Genomic DNA, 17,256 nt, shown 5'->3' with positions numbered 1-17,256 from the left:
TTTAAACAGTACAAAAACTGGAAAGTACAGTAGTACTTTAAGGAAACAGTGTTTCTCTCCATATAGTATTTCTTATAGTTCTGTCATAGAAATTGAGAAAAGTGAAATAAGTAACTCAGACACTAATGATTTTATAGGTATTGTTAGTATTTCTAGTTATTTTTCACAGAAACTAGAGGGAGTACAATAATTCTTTTAGTAATTGATGATTCCTTTCAGATTCTTAGTATTTCCTTTTAATATGAAACAGAAATTGAGAAAAATCCAATAATCTTCTTTGAGAATTGGATGACTCTGTTCATCTTGTTATTAGATTAACATTAATTAATATTTAAATGTTATTTGAGAGGTGGACATAAAGCAGGGGACGATTTGTCTATCACTATAACATCTCACATAGCTGAAATCTGAAACAGAAATTGGGAAGCATCCAAGAATTGTCTCTGATGAACTGGTGACTCAGTTCACTGTAGTTTAGATTAAACTACATTTAAATATTATTCCAGAGGTTGAATAAGCATTTGTCTGTCGTTATAACAGCTCACACAACTGTAATTTTGGAATAGAAATTGGGATAAGTCCAGGAATTTTCTCTGATGAATTGATGACTCTGTTCCTTATGATTTAGATTAGCTTCAACTGTATTTAATATTCTAGACATAGATATAAATTAGGTGACAATTTGTCTATCACCATAACTACCTGGAATTAAGCTCTCAATCATAATTTTATTATTCATCAATGTCTAATACATTCCTGCGACAAATAGGACAGGTAATATTCTGTAACAGCCAGCGATTGATGCAATGGAGATGATATTCATGTAAACATGGTAGTATGCAGATTTTATTGCCTTCTGTGAACTCTGTAATGCATACACAACAGCTTTTTAATGCATCCAATTCACCAAACGGTCTTATAGCCAAGTTGTCAATCTGTGCCTTAGTGAGTCCTGTAGATTGGTACTCATCATCATCATCATCATCTAATAGAAAAAACTCATCCAGATTAAGGGAGGACCAAGAATCACTGTCATCAAACATTGGGCTCATTGGTCTTCCATGCAGGACCTCATTTAATGTGCCTGGTGATAATGGTGTTAAGCTGTTTCCATTTCCCTCAAACATTAGTGAATGATTGTTTGAATCGTCATTGTTAGAATTGGCCATTGGAATACTAGAAAAACTATAACTGGGCTCATAATCAAAGTTGAAATTAGAAACTGGTGTGGTATTTGAATAGAAGTTATAGGCCTGATTTTCTTCAGTAGTACTGCTATTACTCAAACCAGAAGTAGTAAATATATTTGATAATTCTGTTCTTTCTGTAGATTGACTTGGTGATAACATGCTAGTACCTACTTCATCATCATCCACTAGGTTATTTGTACACACTGTGCTTGTATGATTTACTGTGCTTTCATTTAGAACAGATGGATTATACATAAGAGAAGTTAGTAAACTATTAAAGGAATATTCATTGAAAGATTGTGCTGCTGCCTGCTCAAAAGGAGACAAAGTATCCTGAATGATTTCACTTTCTAAAATGGCATTGTTGACTTGTCTTTCAGATGTTAATTGACTTATATTAGCTAAACTGTCTTTTGGAGAAGATGCTGGAGGATCAACTTCTAATTCTGAATCATAGAGTATTGTTGGGTATGCCTGTGGCAATGTCCTGAACTCCTCACTGCTGTTTTTATCTGGAGAATTGCTGCCTTGAATGGCATTTGTTGTTTCAGAACTTGCTAAAAGACCCCCATTTTGAGATTCAAGTGCAGTAGTTTCTTGTCTCAATGTTTCTTCTTGCTGAGTTGTAAAAAAAGTATCATCCTCATCTTCATCTTCCAGAGTATGCACAGGAAATCCTGTTAACTGATAATGAAAACTTTCTAAACGTTCATTTATTCTACTTCTATCTGACCTATTTTCAATTCTTGATCTGATTCTCCGATATTCTGGGCTTCTGCTTCTTGCTCTTCTCAGACCTCTGGTAGATGTGACTTCTGTTAATACTTTAGTTGTACCTTGTTCTGATGTAGATGACCTTGAAGATATTGATTCAAGTGCTAAAATTTGCATTTGTCTTTGGCTGTCTTCCAATTTTTCTTCACTCTGAAGTCTTGTGGATGAAGCATATTCTATTTCTTGATCTGGATTCTCATGTGCATTAAAATGTATTCTCCTACTAACTCTAAAACCATTACTGTTTGGACTAGGCTCTAGTGAGTCTTCTCCCCAAAATATGTTTGCTCTCTCTTCATTTTTCATGTTTTCAATTTCTTTAGAATAATTAAGCCATGGTAACACAGAGGCACTACAACATTCACCAACTGAAGAGACTTCTGCGTCTGTTAATAAAAGTTGGTGGGGGGGGGAAGGAAAGTAACTACCATAGTTAGAGCCATCATATAATAGTACCTTTACGCAGTCATTGCCCCCAATGCACCAATCTAACTTCTCAAACCAGGTGTGTGTGGACTCTGGCAGCCAGTGACACCCATCCCCCAGCTGGAACCCCAAGTCCTCACCCAAAGGGAAGCTTTGCCTCCCAGCATCTACCCAGGAACTGCCCTCCCAGCTATCACCGTAAATGCACTGATCTTACTTCTCAAACCAGGTGTTTGGATCCCAGCATTGCCCCAAGATCCCCTCCTCATGGCATATCTTTAAAATCCCTAACCCCAAAACTGCACGCATATGACAGCATCCAAGAGAAGTTTTTTCATCTATATTCTTCATTTGAGGTATTAGTTAACCCCCAGGCCTCACATTTATTTACCTATCCATAACCCACAAAGACATCACAACTTCAGTGGTCAAAGCATACAGCAACACACAGGAATAAGCTACAAAACAAAAAGGTCACAATGGTAAAAACAATGCAGAAAGTCATCAAACTTAGTGAGTAAAGTCGCTAGCCCAGATGAACCAGAGACTAATAATAAACTATTTAACCTCTCAGATAAGGAATTTAGAATGGAGCTGTTAAAGATGCATAAGGAGCTCAACGAAGCAATGGAATGTACTTTTGATAAAATACAAAAGGATATGAGAGCAGAAATTAGGAAAATGCAAACGAAAATTGAAGCAGAAATGACAGACCTAAAAAACTTGGTAGGTAAAATAAAAAACTCAGTGGAAGGTCTCCACAGCAGAGTAACAGCTGCTGAGGACAGAATCAGTAATCTCCAAGATGAGGTGCAGAGAATCTCCAGACAAGAGCAGAAAATGGAAAAGAGCTTCAAAATAAACTAACAGATATAAAAAGAAAATTGGTATGGAGCCAAGAGGAATAATATAAGAATCATTGGCATCCCAGAGGGACAGGAAGAAAACCCTGATGAAGAAACAAATGGCGGACCCTCTGTGCCTAAAGACTTTGATTCCAGAGACCTAACACATTTGGGCATCCAGCGCAGCTTCTAATAGCAATGCACTGGGACTGTGAACTGGGCTACAACTCCGTACTGCCCGGGGGTGGATCTTTCCTCCCCATCCTGTCTTCCTGCATGGAAAATGGCGGCGGCAGCAGCATCCAAATGGCAGGATCCATCTTCTAAGACTCCTAACCCAGAGGTATACAATTTTTACACTTGGGGCTCCTAGGGAATCATAGGAAGTGGGTGTAACCGGCACGCCCTCGGCCCAGATAAATTCAGAGCTGCTGAGAGTGAAATGGACCCTCTGTGCCTAAAGACTTTGATTCCAGAGACTTCTTACAGCAATGCACTGGAACTGTGAGTTGAGCTATGCAATTTCTGGCAGAATTTTCCCTGGACTTTATACAGAAATCCAAAACCGCATGGACGTGGTTAACATCTATAATTGTCAGCAATGTGAAACAGTTCCTTTTTAACAGGTCTGACTTGGTGGGAATCTCCAAATAATAACAGTGAATTTTTGTTGAAATATTGAAGGTTATTAAAGTAGTAGCCACTTCTCTGGACTGTGCAACAGCCCCACGCCAGCTAAGAAGAGGAAATATCCCTCTTTCCCGGTTGTTTCCCATTTTCAGGGAGAAACACGGCATGGCATCCACCATACTATGAGGCGCGGGAAGGGGGATGTGGGGAAAAAAAGGAAAAGGAAAAAGGGGGTAAAAAGAGTTATGTACTTGGAGCAGTGGGGCTACATATCTCTTCATTCTCAGCAATGGAAAACTAATTATCAAATGCTTCCTTGGTAGTAGGGCTGTCTTTCTTGGGGGGAAACTCCAACAACAATAGTGAGTTTTGTGTTGAAATATGGAACATAATCAAGGTAAAGAGAAAATGAAGTGAAATTCATCAGTTATACAGTTGGGGGGGCGGGGTGGGGGTATACTGGGGTTTTTGGTGGTGGAATATGGGCACTGGTGAAGGGACGGGTGTTTGAATATTGTATAACTGAGAACTTTGTAACTTTCCACACGGTGATTCAATAAATTTTTTTTAAAAAAGAAGCAAATGGCAAAGACATAATTGCTGAGATATTCGTAGGGATGCAAGGATGGTTCAACACTCGCAACTCAATGAACATAATATGTAGTTATCAATAAAAGTAAAAATAAAATCATATGATCATGTCAATAGATGCAGAGAAGGCATTTGATAAGATACAGAACCCATTTATGATAAAGCTTTCAGCAAAATGGAAGTCAAAAGAACTTTCCTCAATATAGTCAAAGCCATCTACAATACGCATTATTCTCAATGGGGAAAAACTAAGAGCTTTCCCTCTAATATCAGGGACAAGACAAGGTTGCCCACTTCCACCACTTCTATTCGGTATAGTACTGGAAGTACTTGTCATAGCAGTTAGGCAAGAAAAAATGATATCAAGGGAATCTAGATAGGAAAGAAATATCTCAAGCTATCATTATTTGCAGATGACATCATACTATACTTGGAAAATCCTACAGACTCTACTAAAACGTTTCTAGAAAGAATAGGTTTGTATAATAAAGTGGCAGTTTACAAAATCAATACCCAAAAGTTTATGGTTTTCCTATATATAAATAATTGAAGAGAAGAGAGAGAGATTTAAGACATAAAATCCCATTCACAATAGTGCATCAGATAATCAAGTACCTTGGAATCATCTTGACTAAAGAGGTGAAGGACCTATACAAAGAAAGCTAATCGCTACTGCATGTCCTTCCAATACTATATTGAACAGAAGTGGATAGAGTGGGCATCCTTGTCTCGTCACTGTTGTTAGAGAGAAGGCTCTTAGTTTTTCCGCATTTAGGATGATGCTTGCCATAAGCTTGTGATAAACGGCTTTAACTATATTAAGGGCATTCAGGTAGGAAAGAAGAAGTCAAGCTCTCACTATTTGCAGATGATATGATACTATACTTAGAGAACCCTAAAACCTCTACCAAGAAACTACTAGAAACAATAGATTTGTATAGTAAAGTTGCAGGCTATAAAATCAATACCCAAAAGTCCATGGCTTTCCTATATGCAAATAATGAGAGAGAAGAAAGCGACATGATAAAAGCAATCCCGTTCACAATTGTGCCTCAAAAAATCAAGTACCTCGGAATCAGCTTAACTAAGGAGTTAAAGGACTTGTATAATGAAAACTACAAAACGCTACTTCAGGGAATAAAAGAGGACATGAGGAAATGGAAAGACATCCCCTGCTCATGGATTGGAAGAATTAATATTGTCAAAATGGCAATACTCCCCAAAGCATTGTGCACATTCAATGCAATCCCTATAGGGATACCCTTGACATTCTTCAAAGAAATGGAGCAAGCGCTCCTGAAATTCATATGGAAAAATAAGCCCCCACGAATTGCTAAAGCAATTCTTGGGAAAAAAAAATGGGAGGAATCACCCTCCCCAACTTCAAACTCTACTACAAAGCAGTAGTAATTAAAACAGCATGGTACTGGAACAAAGGCAGAGCTGCAGACCAATGAAACAGGGTTGGATACTCTGAAACACACCCCCAAATATATGATCATCTAATCTTTGATAAGGGAGCAAGAAATGTGAAGTGGAGCAAAGAAAGCCTCTTCAACAAATGGTGCTGGCAAAACTGGACAGCTACATGCAAAAAATGGGCTTAGACCTCCACCTATCACCATGTACAAAAGTCAGATAAAAATGGATTAAAGACATCAAAATCAGATCAGAATTCCTAAGGTACATTGAAGACAAGGTCGGCAAAACTCTCCACGACATTGAAGCCAATGGTATCTTCAAAGCTGACACAAATGGCCAAGCAAGTGAAAACAGAGATAAATAAATGGGGCTATCTCAAACTAAGAAGCTTCTGCACCTCAAAAGAAACAGTGACCAAAATACAAAGACAATCTACAGAATGGGAAAGGATATTTACGCAGTACCCATCCAATAAAGGGTTGATATCAAGGATATACAATGCACTGGTTGAACTCCACAAGAAAAAAACTGCCTATCAGATCAAAAAACGGGGTGATGAAATGAACAGAAACTTTCCCAAAGAAGAAATACGAATGGCTGAGAGGCACATGAAAAAATGTTCAACATCACTAATTATCAGGGAGATGCAGATCAAAACAACGAGATATCATTTCACAACACAGAGACTGGCTCACATCCCAAAAAACAAAAGCAACTGCTGTTGGCGTGGATGTGGGAAGAAAGGGACTCTCCTTCACTGCTGGTGGAATGCCGACTCGTTCAGCCCTTTTGGAAAACAATATGGACGATTCTCAAAAAATTAGAAATTGAGCTTCCATTTGACCCAACAATATCACTCCTGGGAATATATCCCGAAGAGGCAAAAAGGTATAGTAGAAATGACATCTACGTTTCTATGTTCATTGCAGCACTGTTTACAATAGCCCAAATCTGGAAAAAAACAGAGTGCCCAAAAACAGATGAATGGTTAAAGAAACTCTTGTACATCTATACATGAAGTCATGAAATTTGCATATAAGTGAATCAACACGGAAAGTATCATGTTGAGTGAAATGAGTCAGAAAGAAAGAGACAGACATAAAAAGATTGCACTCATATGTGGAATATAAAGTAGTTGAGAGGTACAAGCTTGCAATGATGCAATTTCTGGCAGATATTTCTCTGGACTTAGTTACTAAAATATAGAAATTCAAAACTGTGCGGCTGCTAGTGCAGCTGCTTGACCTCATATCTCTTAATTTTCAGCAATGGAAAACAAATGATCAAATTCTTCCTTTTCAGCAGATCCGACTTTAGGGGAGAGAAACTCCAACCAATAATAATGAGTTTTTTGTTGAAATATTGAATATTGAAATAATGAAAGTAAAGTGAAATTTTTCAATTACACAGGTGGGGTGGGGGGCTGAGGAAGTGGGGAGGGACCTGGGGGGGAGGTATACTGTGATTCTTGGTGGTGGAATATGTGCACTGGTGAAGGGATGGGTGTTCGAGTATTGTATAACTGAGACTTAAACCAGATAGCTTTGTAACTTTCCACCTGGTGATTCAATAAAAGAATAAATTAAAAAAACAAAGGAAGCTAAAAAACACTACTTCAAGAAATAAAAGAGGACATTAGGAAATGGAGACATATTCCCTGCATACCAAAAGCATTATGCAGATTGAATGTGGTCCCTATAAAGATACCTGTGGTATTCTTCAAAGAGATATACAAAACACACCTGAAATTCATATGAAGCAGTAACTCCCCCATGAATAGCTAAAGCAATCCTTTGGAAAAAGAAGATGGGTGGTATCACCTTCCCCAACTTCAAACTCTACTACAAAGCAGTAGTAATTACAACAGTGTGATATTGGAATAGAAACAGACCTGCAGGCCAATGGAAAAGAGTTGAATATTCTAATACAGACTTTCAAGTATATGATCACTTAATCTTTGATAAAGGAGCAAGAAATGCAAAGTGGAGCAAGGAAAACCTCTTCAACAAGTGATGCAGAGAAAACTGGACAGCTACGTGCAAAAAAATGATCTAGACATTTGTCTAATACGAAGCATGAAAGTCAGATCAAAGTGCATAAAAGACCTCAATATCAAACCTGAATCCAAAAGGTATATGGAAGAAAATGTAGGCAAAACCCTGCATTATATTGAAGCTAAAGGCATCTTTTAGGATAAAGCACCAGTGACCAAGCAAGTGGAAACTAACATAAACAAATGGGACTGCATTGTACTAAGAAGCTTCTGCACCTAAAAGAAACAGTGACCGAAGTACCAAGAGACTATATAATAAGAAAAATTATTTATGCAATATCATCAGATAGGGGGTTATTAATCAGGATATATAAGACACCAGTAGAACTTTGCAAGAAAAAAATTCTTCGGGGCTGGAGTGATAGCACAGCGGGTAGGGCATTTGCCTTGCACGCGGCCGACCCGGGTTCGAATCTCAGCATCCCATATGGTCCCTTGAGCACCACCAGGGATAATTCCTGAGTGCATGAGCCAGGAATGACTCCTGTGCATTGCCAGGTGTGACCCAAAAAGCAAAAAAAAAAAAAATCCTTCAAGTCCATCAAAAACAGGGAGAAGAAATGAACAGAAACTTCCTCAAATAAAAAAAAAATACAGGGGCTGGAGTAATAGCACAGTGGGTAAAGGGTAGGGCGTTTGTCTTGCACTCTGCCAACCCAGGTTCGATTCCCAGCATTCCATATAGTCCCGTGAGCACTGCCAGGGATAATTTCTGAATGCAGAGCCAGGAGTAACCCCTGTGTATTGCCGGGTGTGACCAAAAAAGCAAAAAAAAGAAAAATACAAATGGCACATGAAAAAATGCTCTAGATCATTAATCATCAGGGAAATGCAAATCAAAACAACAATAAGATATAATCTTACACCACAGAAACTGGCACACAAAGAAACTGGCACACACACAACAATCAAAAAGAACAAGAACAACCAGTGATGGTGCGGATGTGGGGAGAAAGGGACCCTCATTCATTGTTCGTGGAAATGGCTACTGATCCTGCCATTTTGGAAAACAATATGGACATCCCTCATAAAACTAGAAATTGAGCTTCCATATGACATTGTAATATCATTGCTGGGAATATGGGAATATATTCCATTGATGCGAAAAAGTACAATAAAAAGGACCTCTGCACTTGTTTGTTTATTGCAGCACTGTTCATAATAGCTAGAATCTGGAAACAACCTAAGTGCCTGAGAACAGACAACTGTTTAAAGACATGTTGGTATATCTACACAGTGAAATACTACTCAGCCATTAGGAAGAATGAAGACATGAAATTTGCTTATAAATGACTGAATATGGAGAGTATCATGCTGAGCAAAATGAGTCAGATACAGAGGGACAGACATAGAATGTCTGCACTCATTTGTGGAATATAAAATAACATAATATGCAACTAACACCCAAGGAAAGTAGAGACAAGGACCAGGAGGGTTGTTCCATGGTTTGGAAGCTTATATAATGTGCTAGGGGAGAAGGCAGTTTGGATGTAGAAGGGACCACTAAGTCAATGATGGTTGGAGAGATTGTTCGGGATGGGATGTACATGCTGAAAGCAGACTAAGGACCAAACATGATGGCCTTTCAGTATCTGTATTGCAAACTATGATGCCCAAAAGTAGATAGAGTAAGAAGGAAAGTGATGCCACAGAATAAAGGGGTGCAATGGGGTGGTGGTGGTGGGAGGGATACAGGGACATTGGTGGTGCACTGATGGAGGGATGAGTGTTTGATCATTTTATGACTGAAACTTAATCATGAATGCTTTGTAACGGTATCTCACAGTGATTCAACAAAATATACATATATATATTAAAAAAATTTAAAATGTCTACCAGCAGGCACCCTGACAGTTTGCAGTTACCATGGCAACCCATGACCGTGACCTAGACCTATGGTTAGGACCTTAGTCTCTTCCAGATATTCAGGAGGAGTGTGGGTGGGAATGGGAAAAGTAGGAATCAGAAATTGAAAAACAAAGGTAAACAAAGACAGTGTTGGTACTGACACCTCACCCCACCCACCACTACCACTGTGGACCCCCTATTTCTGTACTTGGAGGATCTTCGCTGCTCTCTCTCTTACTTTAGTAAAAACTTTATCTCAACTGTGTCTGTCATCCTTCACCTGCCTCCTCTACCTTACAAAAATAAGTGCTTGCTTTCATTTAAAAAAAGTAGTACTTTGAAATTTTGTCCCCAAATAAAAGCAGTAACTTAAATGCTATGGGACTTTAAGCATATTTCACATTTTTAGAATTAATATTTTTTAAAATGTGCCGTCTATATTTATGAGACAGTAAAATTTTAAGTTCATATGTAATGAGTAAACTAATTCTATTATAAAAATTAAAATTTATGGATGAAGTCTAGTTTCAGCATTCGTGATTTACACAACTATGTGTTCTACAGTGGGAAGAATGCCAAGAGACTTTTCTTTCATCTGTGGTTCAGACACTAATGAATTAAATGTAATATTAAATGTGTAATGTGTAATGAATTAAATGTGTAATGAATTAAAATACTAGCACAGTTTTAGTAGATAGAGTAAATAAGAATGAAGACATGAGCTACCAGAACCTGTGGGACACAGCTAAAGCTGTGTTAAGGGGAAAATTTATAGCTCTGCAAGCATAATCTCAGGAAGAAAGAAAGGGCCCACATAAAAAACCTGACCTTACAGCTCAAGACCTTAGAAAAGGACCAACAAAAAGAGCCCAAACCAGGCAGAAGGAGAGAAATAATAAAACTTAGAGCAGAAATCAATGACATGCAAATCAAAAAAGCAATCTGAAAGATCAATGAAACCAAGAGCTGCTTTTTTAAGAAAATAAACAGAATTGATAAACCACTAGCAAGACTCAAAAGAGAGAGAGAAGTCGAATAAACCAAATCAGAAATGAAAAGGGGGACATCACAACAAAAACCAAAGAAATTCGAAAGATCATCAGAGACTACTTCAAAAGTCTTACCAAGAAACAAGAAAATTTAGAAGAAATGGATAAATTCCTAGATTCCTATAACCTCCCATGGCTGAACCAAGATGATTTGGAATACCTGAATAGACCCATTACTATCAAGGAAATTGAAACTGTGATCAAAAGTCTCCCCAGAAACAAAAGTCCAGGTACAGATAGATTCATTAGAGAATTCTTTCAAACATTTAAAGAGGGCCTATTGCCAGTTCTTCTCAAGCTTTTCCAGGAAATTGAAGAAACAGAAACCCTCCCAAACAGTTTCTATGAGGCTCACATCTCCCTAATACCAAAAGCAAAAAAAAAAAACACCACAAAAAAATAAAACTACAGGCTAATATCCCTGATGAAAACGGATGCAAAGATTCTCAACAAAATATTAGCAAACAGAATTCAACAACTCATCAAAAAGATCATGCACCATGACCAAGTGGAATTCATCCCAGGAATGCAAGGTAGGTTTAACATTTCGAAATCAATCAACATAATCCATCATATCAACAAAAGAAAGGATAAGAACCATATGATCAGATCAATAGATTCAGAGAAAGCATTTGACAACATCTAGCACGCATTTATGATGAAAACTCTCGCCAAAATGGGTATAGAAGGGACTTTCGTCAATATAGTCAAAGCCATCTACTACAAGCCTATGGCAAGCATTATCCTCAATGGGGAAATACTAAGAGCCTTCCATCTAAGATCAGGGACAAGAAAAGGATGCCCACTCTCTCTTCAATATAGTACTGGAAGTACTTGCAATAGCAGTTAGGCAAGAAAAAGGTATTAAGGGCATTCAGGCAGGAAAGAAAGAAATCAAGTTCTCACTATTTGCAGATGATATGATACTATACTTAGAGAACACTACAACCTCGACCAAGAAACTCTTAAAAACAATAGACTTGTATAGTAAAGTTGCAGGCTATAAAATCAAAATACCCAAAAGTCCATGACTTTCCTATATGCAAATAACGAGAGAGAAGAAAGTGACATGAAAAAAACAATCCCGTTCACAATCGTGCCTCAGAAAATCAAGTATCTCAGAATCAGCTTAATAAAGGAGGTAAAGGACTTGTACAAAGAAAACTATAAAACTCTACTTCAAGAAATAATGAAGGACACGAGGAAAAGGAAAGATATCCCATGCTCATGGATTGGGAGAATTAACATTGTCAAAATGGCAATGCTCCCCAAAGCACCTTACACATCCAACACGATCCCTATAAGGATACCCATGACATTCTTCAAAGAAATGGAGCGAACACTCCTGCAATTCACATGGAACAATAAGCCTCCACGAATAGATAAAGCAACTCTTGGGAAAAAGAATATGGGAGGAATCACCTTCCCCAACCTCAATCTCTACTAGAAAGCTGTAATAATTAAAACTGCATGGTACTGGAACACAGGCAGAGCCACAGACCAATGGAACAAGGTTTAATATCCTGACACGCACCCTCAAATATATGATATCTAATCTTTGATAAGGGAGCAAAAATTGTGAATTGGAGCAAGGAAAGCCTTTTCAACAGATGGTGCTGGCAAAACTGGACAGCTACATGTCAAAAATTGGGCTCAGATATCTATCTAACACCATGTACAAAAGTCAGGTCACAGTGGATTAAAGATCTCAACATCAGACCAGGATCCATAAGGTACATGGATGACAAGGTTGGCAAAACCCTCCACAGCATTGAAGCTAATGGTATTTTCAAAGATGACACACCACTGGCCAAGCAAGTGAACACAGAGATAAACAAATGAGACTACCATAAACTAAGAAGCTTCTGCACCTCAAAAGAAACAGTGACCAAACTACAAAGACAGTCTGCAGAATGAGACAGGCTATTAACCATATAGCCATCTGATAAGGGGTTGATATCAAGGATATACAAGGCACTGGTTGAACTCTACAAGGAGGAAAATTCCAAGCACGTCAAAAAATGAGGGATGGAAATGAACAGAAATTTTCTCAAAGAATAAATCCGAATGGCTCAGAGGCACATGAGAAAATGCTCTACATCACTAATAATCAGGGAGATGCAGATCAAAACAACAGTGATATATAATTTCACATCACAGAGACTGGTCCACATCCAAAAGAACAAAAGCAACCGGTGTTGGTGCGGATGTGGAGCAAAAGGGACTCTCCTTCACTGCTAGTGGGAATGCTGACTGATTCAGCCCTTTTGGAAAACAATATGGACAATTCTCAAAAAATTAGAAATTGAGCTCCCATTTGACCCAGCAATACCACTCCTGGGAATATATCTCAGAGAAGGAAAAAGGTATCGTAGAAATGACATCTGCATTTGTATGTTCATTGCAGCACTGTTTACAATAGCCCAAATCTGGATAAAACCTGAGTGCCCAGAAATGGATGACTGGTTAAAGAAACTTTGGTACGTCTACACAATGGGATACTATGCAGCTGTTAGAAAAGATGAAGTCATGAACTTTGCATATAAGTGGATCAACATGGAAAGTATCATGTTAAGTGAAATGAGTCAGAAAGAGAGAGACAGACATAAAAAGATTGCAGTCATCTGCGGAATATAAAATAACAGAGTGGGAGGCTAACACCCAAGAGTAGTAGAGATAAGGACCAGGAGGTCTGCCCCACAGCTTGGAAACTGGCCTTACATTCTGGGGAAAAAGGCAGCACAGATAGAGAAGGGAACACCAAGTAGAGGATGTTGGGAGGACCAATTTGGGTTGGAAGATGCGAACTGAAAGTAGACTATAGACTGAACATGAAGACCACTCAATACCTCTATTGAAAACTATGACACCCAAAAGGAGAGAGAGAGAACAAAAGGGAATGCCCTGCCGCAGAGGCAGGGTGGGGTCGTGAGGGATGGGATGGGGGTGGTGAGAGGGATACTGGGATCATTATTGTAGGTGAATAGGCACTTGTGGAAGGATGAGTAAATGATCACTGTATGAGTGAAATGCAAACACAAAAGTTCATAACTTTGTAACTGTACATCACAAGGATTCTCTAATAAAAAATTTTAAAAATCAAAATATCTAAAAAATTAAATCAAAATACATATGCATAGTAATGGAGCAACTAATATCCAGAGACAGTAGACATGGAGAGTTGGTCTACAAAAGTGAGCTTACCAGGTTGGTGCGCCAGGAGGGTTGAGTTTGGAACATGTTGGATGAAAGAAGCAGGCTCTGTGGTAGTGGGGTAAAGTTGTGAAAATATCTGCTCAGAATTATAACTAATAGCCTTGTTAACCATAGAACCTTAATAAAAATAAGAGAAATTAAATAAAAATAAATATTCATAGTAAGGGAGCAACTAATAGCCAGAGACAGTAGACATGGAGAGTTGGTCTACAAAACTGAGCTTACCAGGTTGGTGCGCCAAGAGGGTGGAGTTTGGAACATGTTGGATGAAAGAAGCAGGCTCTGTGGTGTTGGGGTGAGGTTGTGAAAATATCTGCTCAGAATTATAATTAATAGCCTTGTTAACCATAGAACCTTAATAGAAATAAGAGAGAAAACAACTGAATGTGAATACGGTAAGGAAAACACCTTAAGATTCTCATCAAAGATCAAGTAAATGCCAATTCTTTTAAAATTGGAGTTAGTTAATGCATCTATATAATCTCTTTCTAAAGTGTGGCACATTTTCTACGCTATTATATTTATCTTGTCCTCTGACAAACTGAAATATATTTGCATTTTATTCTTAATCTTTTACTGAGATATTACTGAAATATTTGTAACCAATGATCATGTAAATGCAAATTTGCTCTAGTGGGCGCCAGTAACGTCTCCGTTATAAGACTTCTTGTCCCTGTTTTTGGCATATTGAATACGCCCCAGGTAGCTTGCCAGGCTCTGCCATGTGGGCGAGATACTCTTGGTAGCTGGCCGGGCTCTCCAAGAGGGACAGAAGAATTGAACCTGGGTCAGCTGCGCAAGGCAAATGTCCTACCCACTTTTTACTAGCGCCAGGATTATGTCAATTTATTATTGTTATTATTGTTATTGCTTTTTGGGTTATGCTCGGCGATGCTTAGGGGTTACTCCTGGTTATTCAGTTAAGATAACCTGATAATACCAAAGTAATAACAAGAAACATAAGTAGAGGGAAAAAAATTTCTATTAAAAGTTTTGGGGAAAAGAGTAAACCAACAAAATGCAAATTATTTCATTTTATTTATTTATTTATTTAGATTTAGAGGCCACACACAGTGGTGCTCAGGGTTTACTCCTGATAAGCTGTAGGACCATACAAGATGCCAGGGACTGAACCCAAGTCAGTTGCATGCAAGGCAAGCACCTTACCTGCTGTACTATCTCTCCAACCTCAACATGTTGAGTGAAATGAGTCAGAAAGAAAGAGACAGACATAGAAAGGTTGCACTCATATGTGAAATATAAAGTAGCTGAGAGGAACAAGCTTGCAATGATGCAATTTCTGGCAGATATTTCTCTGGACTTAGTTACTAAAATACTAAAATACAGAAGTCCAAACTGTGCGGCTGCTAGTGTGGCTGCTTGACCTCATATATCTTCATTCTCAGCAATGAAAAACAAATTATCAAATGCTTCCTTTTCAGCAGGTCCGACTTTAGGGGGGAGAAACTCCAAATAATAATAGTGAGGTTTTTTTGTTGTTGTTGAAATATTGAATGTAATCAAAATAAAGTGAAAGTAAAGTGAAATTTATCAGTTACACAGGTGGGGTGAGGGGCTGGGGAGGTGGGAGGGTGGGGGAGGTAAACTGTGATTCTTGGTGGTGGAATATGTGCACTGGTGAAGGGATGGGTGTTCGAGCATTGTATAACTGGGACTTAAACCTGAAAGCTTTGTAACTTTCCACCTGGTGATTCAATAAAAGAATAAATTTAAATAAATAAATAAATAAATAAGTAAATAAGCCATTCTATTGTTAAAAAAAAGAAAAAGAAAATTCTTTTTAATTGAATAGCTGCTTAATAGTTACTTAACCAAATTTGTTTTAGGCAAAACTATATGATCTTTACCGTTTGCTATTATAAAATTATAAATTTTAAAATCCACTATCCATCTTGCCCCCCAAAGTAAAACATACCTGCATTTTCATCTTCATTTTGCACCTTTTTAATCCATTGAAGTCTTCTCAGTAACTCTTCTTCTGTATATTCACCTGGGTTGCCTAGTAAATTATTGTCTCTCAAAAGCTTGTAATCTTCTTCACTCAGGTGATACACAAATCTGTCAAAGTCTTCTTGAGTCTGATTGTTGTACTGGCACTGGAAAACATCTTCATCTTCAAAATTTAAGTTTTCCATCTTGATTAATAATTAAAAAGTAATGTTTATGGCATATTTAAGTATAGTAACTAGATTCTAGTTTACTTTCTACTTAAAGTGTTATTTTTCATGCACCACTGTATCCTACACCAAAGTTGAGCTGCATATAGTGAATCAGTGGTTGAGACCCTACTTAAAGTTTCTATTCCGTTGCCTAGTCACCCACTATGTCTCCAGGCCTCCATTGGTACCAAGTAGGGATCAGAGTGAAGTCAGACTGAAGTCCCTTTAGAAGCAGTAAGTTTGGCCAAGGGCCTATTGGTATATCAGGCACTGTCCTTCATCTTATTTTACCCTCCTGAGCCTATTCTTGAATTTTTGCAGGCTTTTGCAGGTTCTAGTATAGTATAGTCATTTATACATTAAATTAAAACCCCCAATGCATCTAGTTGTATTACATTTCTTCAAAGTGCCATGGCAAAGTCATCCTAGTTACATAGTAATTCTCATTTTCAATTGCTCAGGTATACATCTTTCTTTATGCTCATACATTTCTCAAATCAAAGGCAATAAAACATCATCATTTTTGATAATTCATCAGGGAGCTACTTGAATATCTTTATTCAACTAATTGAATAAAATTCTGTTGAATAAAGTTTTCTTTTGGGTGGCTTCAACTTATGTACTCAAGCTACTTTTAAAAAATAAAATGAAATAAAATTGTATCACACTTTTTGTTTGCCCAGAGAATTCCTTCATCTGGTTTCTTTTTTATTCTCCCTTTTAACAAATGTATTTTTAAAACAAAACTATTCAAAGTACCACAGACATTATTTTAAAAGGTCCATAATATTTAATTCACCTACTATAATGAGTACAAACTTCAGGGATTTTTGGATTCCTTCATTCAAGTTTTTTACTTAAAGATGAGATTTAACTGGTGAATTTGTGACATTATTCAATATGGTTTATTTAATAACTAATTTTTCCAACATAAATAAACCTATTACTGATCTAGAGAGAGATATATCAAATGATGTATTAATCTGTACTTCCAAATTATTCACAATTCTGATGAGGGAAACTTCACAAGGA

General features: G+C 37.7%; 1 protein-coding gene across 1 annotated transcript; it reads right to left on the bottom strand.

The window, feature by feature from the left end:
- Nucleotides 1-731: 731 nt before the first annotated feature.
- Nucleotides 732-16,200, bottom strand: LOC101543047 (E3 ubiquitin-protein ligase RLIM-like). Its single transcript, XM_004612452.2, has 3 exons — nt 15,981-16,200; nt 14,270-14,398; nt 732-2,350 (listed from the first exon to the last, which is right to left on the bottom strand). Exons 1-3 carry the CDS (start codon nt 16,198-16,200, stop codon nt 732-734), a joined length of 1,968 nt encoding a protein of 655 aa, XP_004612509.2.
- Nucleotides 16,201-17,256: the final 1,056 nt, after the last annotated feature.

Source organism: Sorex araneus, chromosome X (assembly GCF_027595985.1).
Source record: "Sorex araneus isolate mSorAra2 chromosome X, mSorAra2.pri, whole genome shotgun sequence".
Classification (NCBI taxonomy): domain Eukaryota; kingdom Metazoa; phylum Chordata; class Mammalia; order Eulipotyphla; family Soricidae; genus Sorex; species Sorex araneus.
The sequence above is the reverse complement of the archived record's forward strand: the minus strand, read 5'-3'. Positions and strand labels throughout refer to the sequence as shown.

Bases quoted from the DNA above. Each gene is read 5' to 3' on its own strand.
- LOC101543047 (XM_004612452.2), bottom strand. From the start codon at position 16,200: ATGGAAAACTTAAATTTTGAAGATGAAGATGTTTTCCAGTGCCAGTAC. The intron at 14,399-15,980 runs GTATGTTTTACT...ATTTCTATTAAG, and splicing joins AAATGAAGATGAAAATGCAG to GTTCTATGGTTAACAAGGCT. The intron at 2,351-14,269 runs GTAAGCTCAGTT...TTTTATTAACAG, and splicing joins CCTCTTGGCGCACCAACCTG to ACGCAGAAGTCTCTTCAGTT.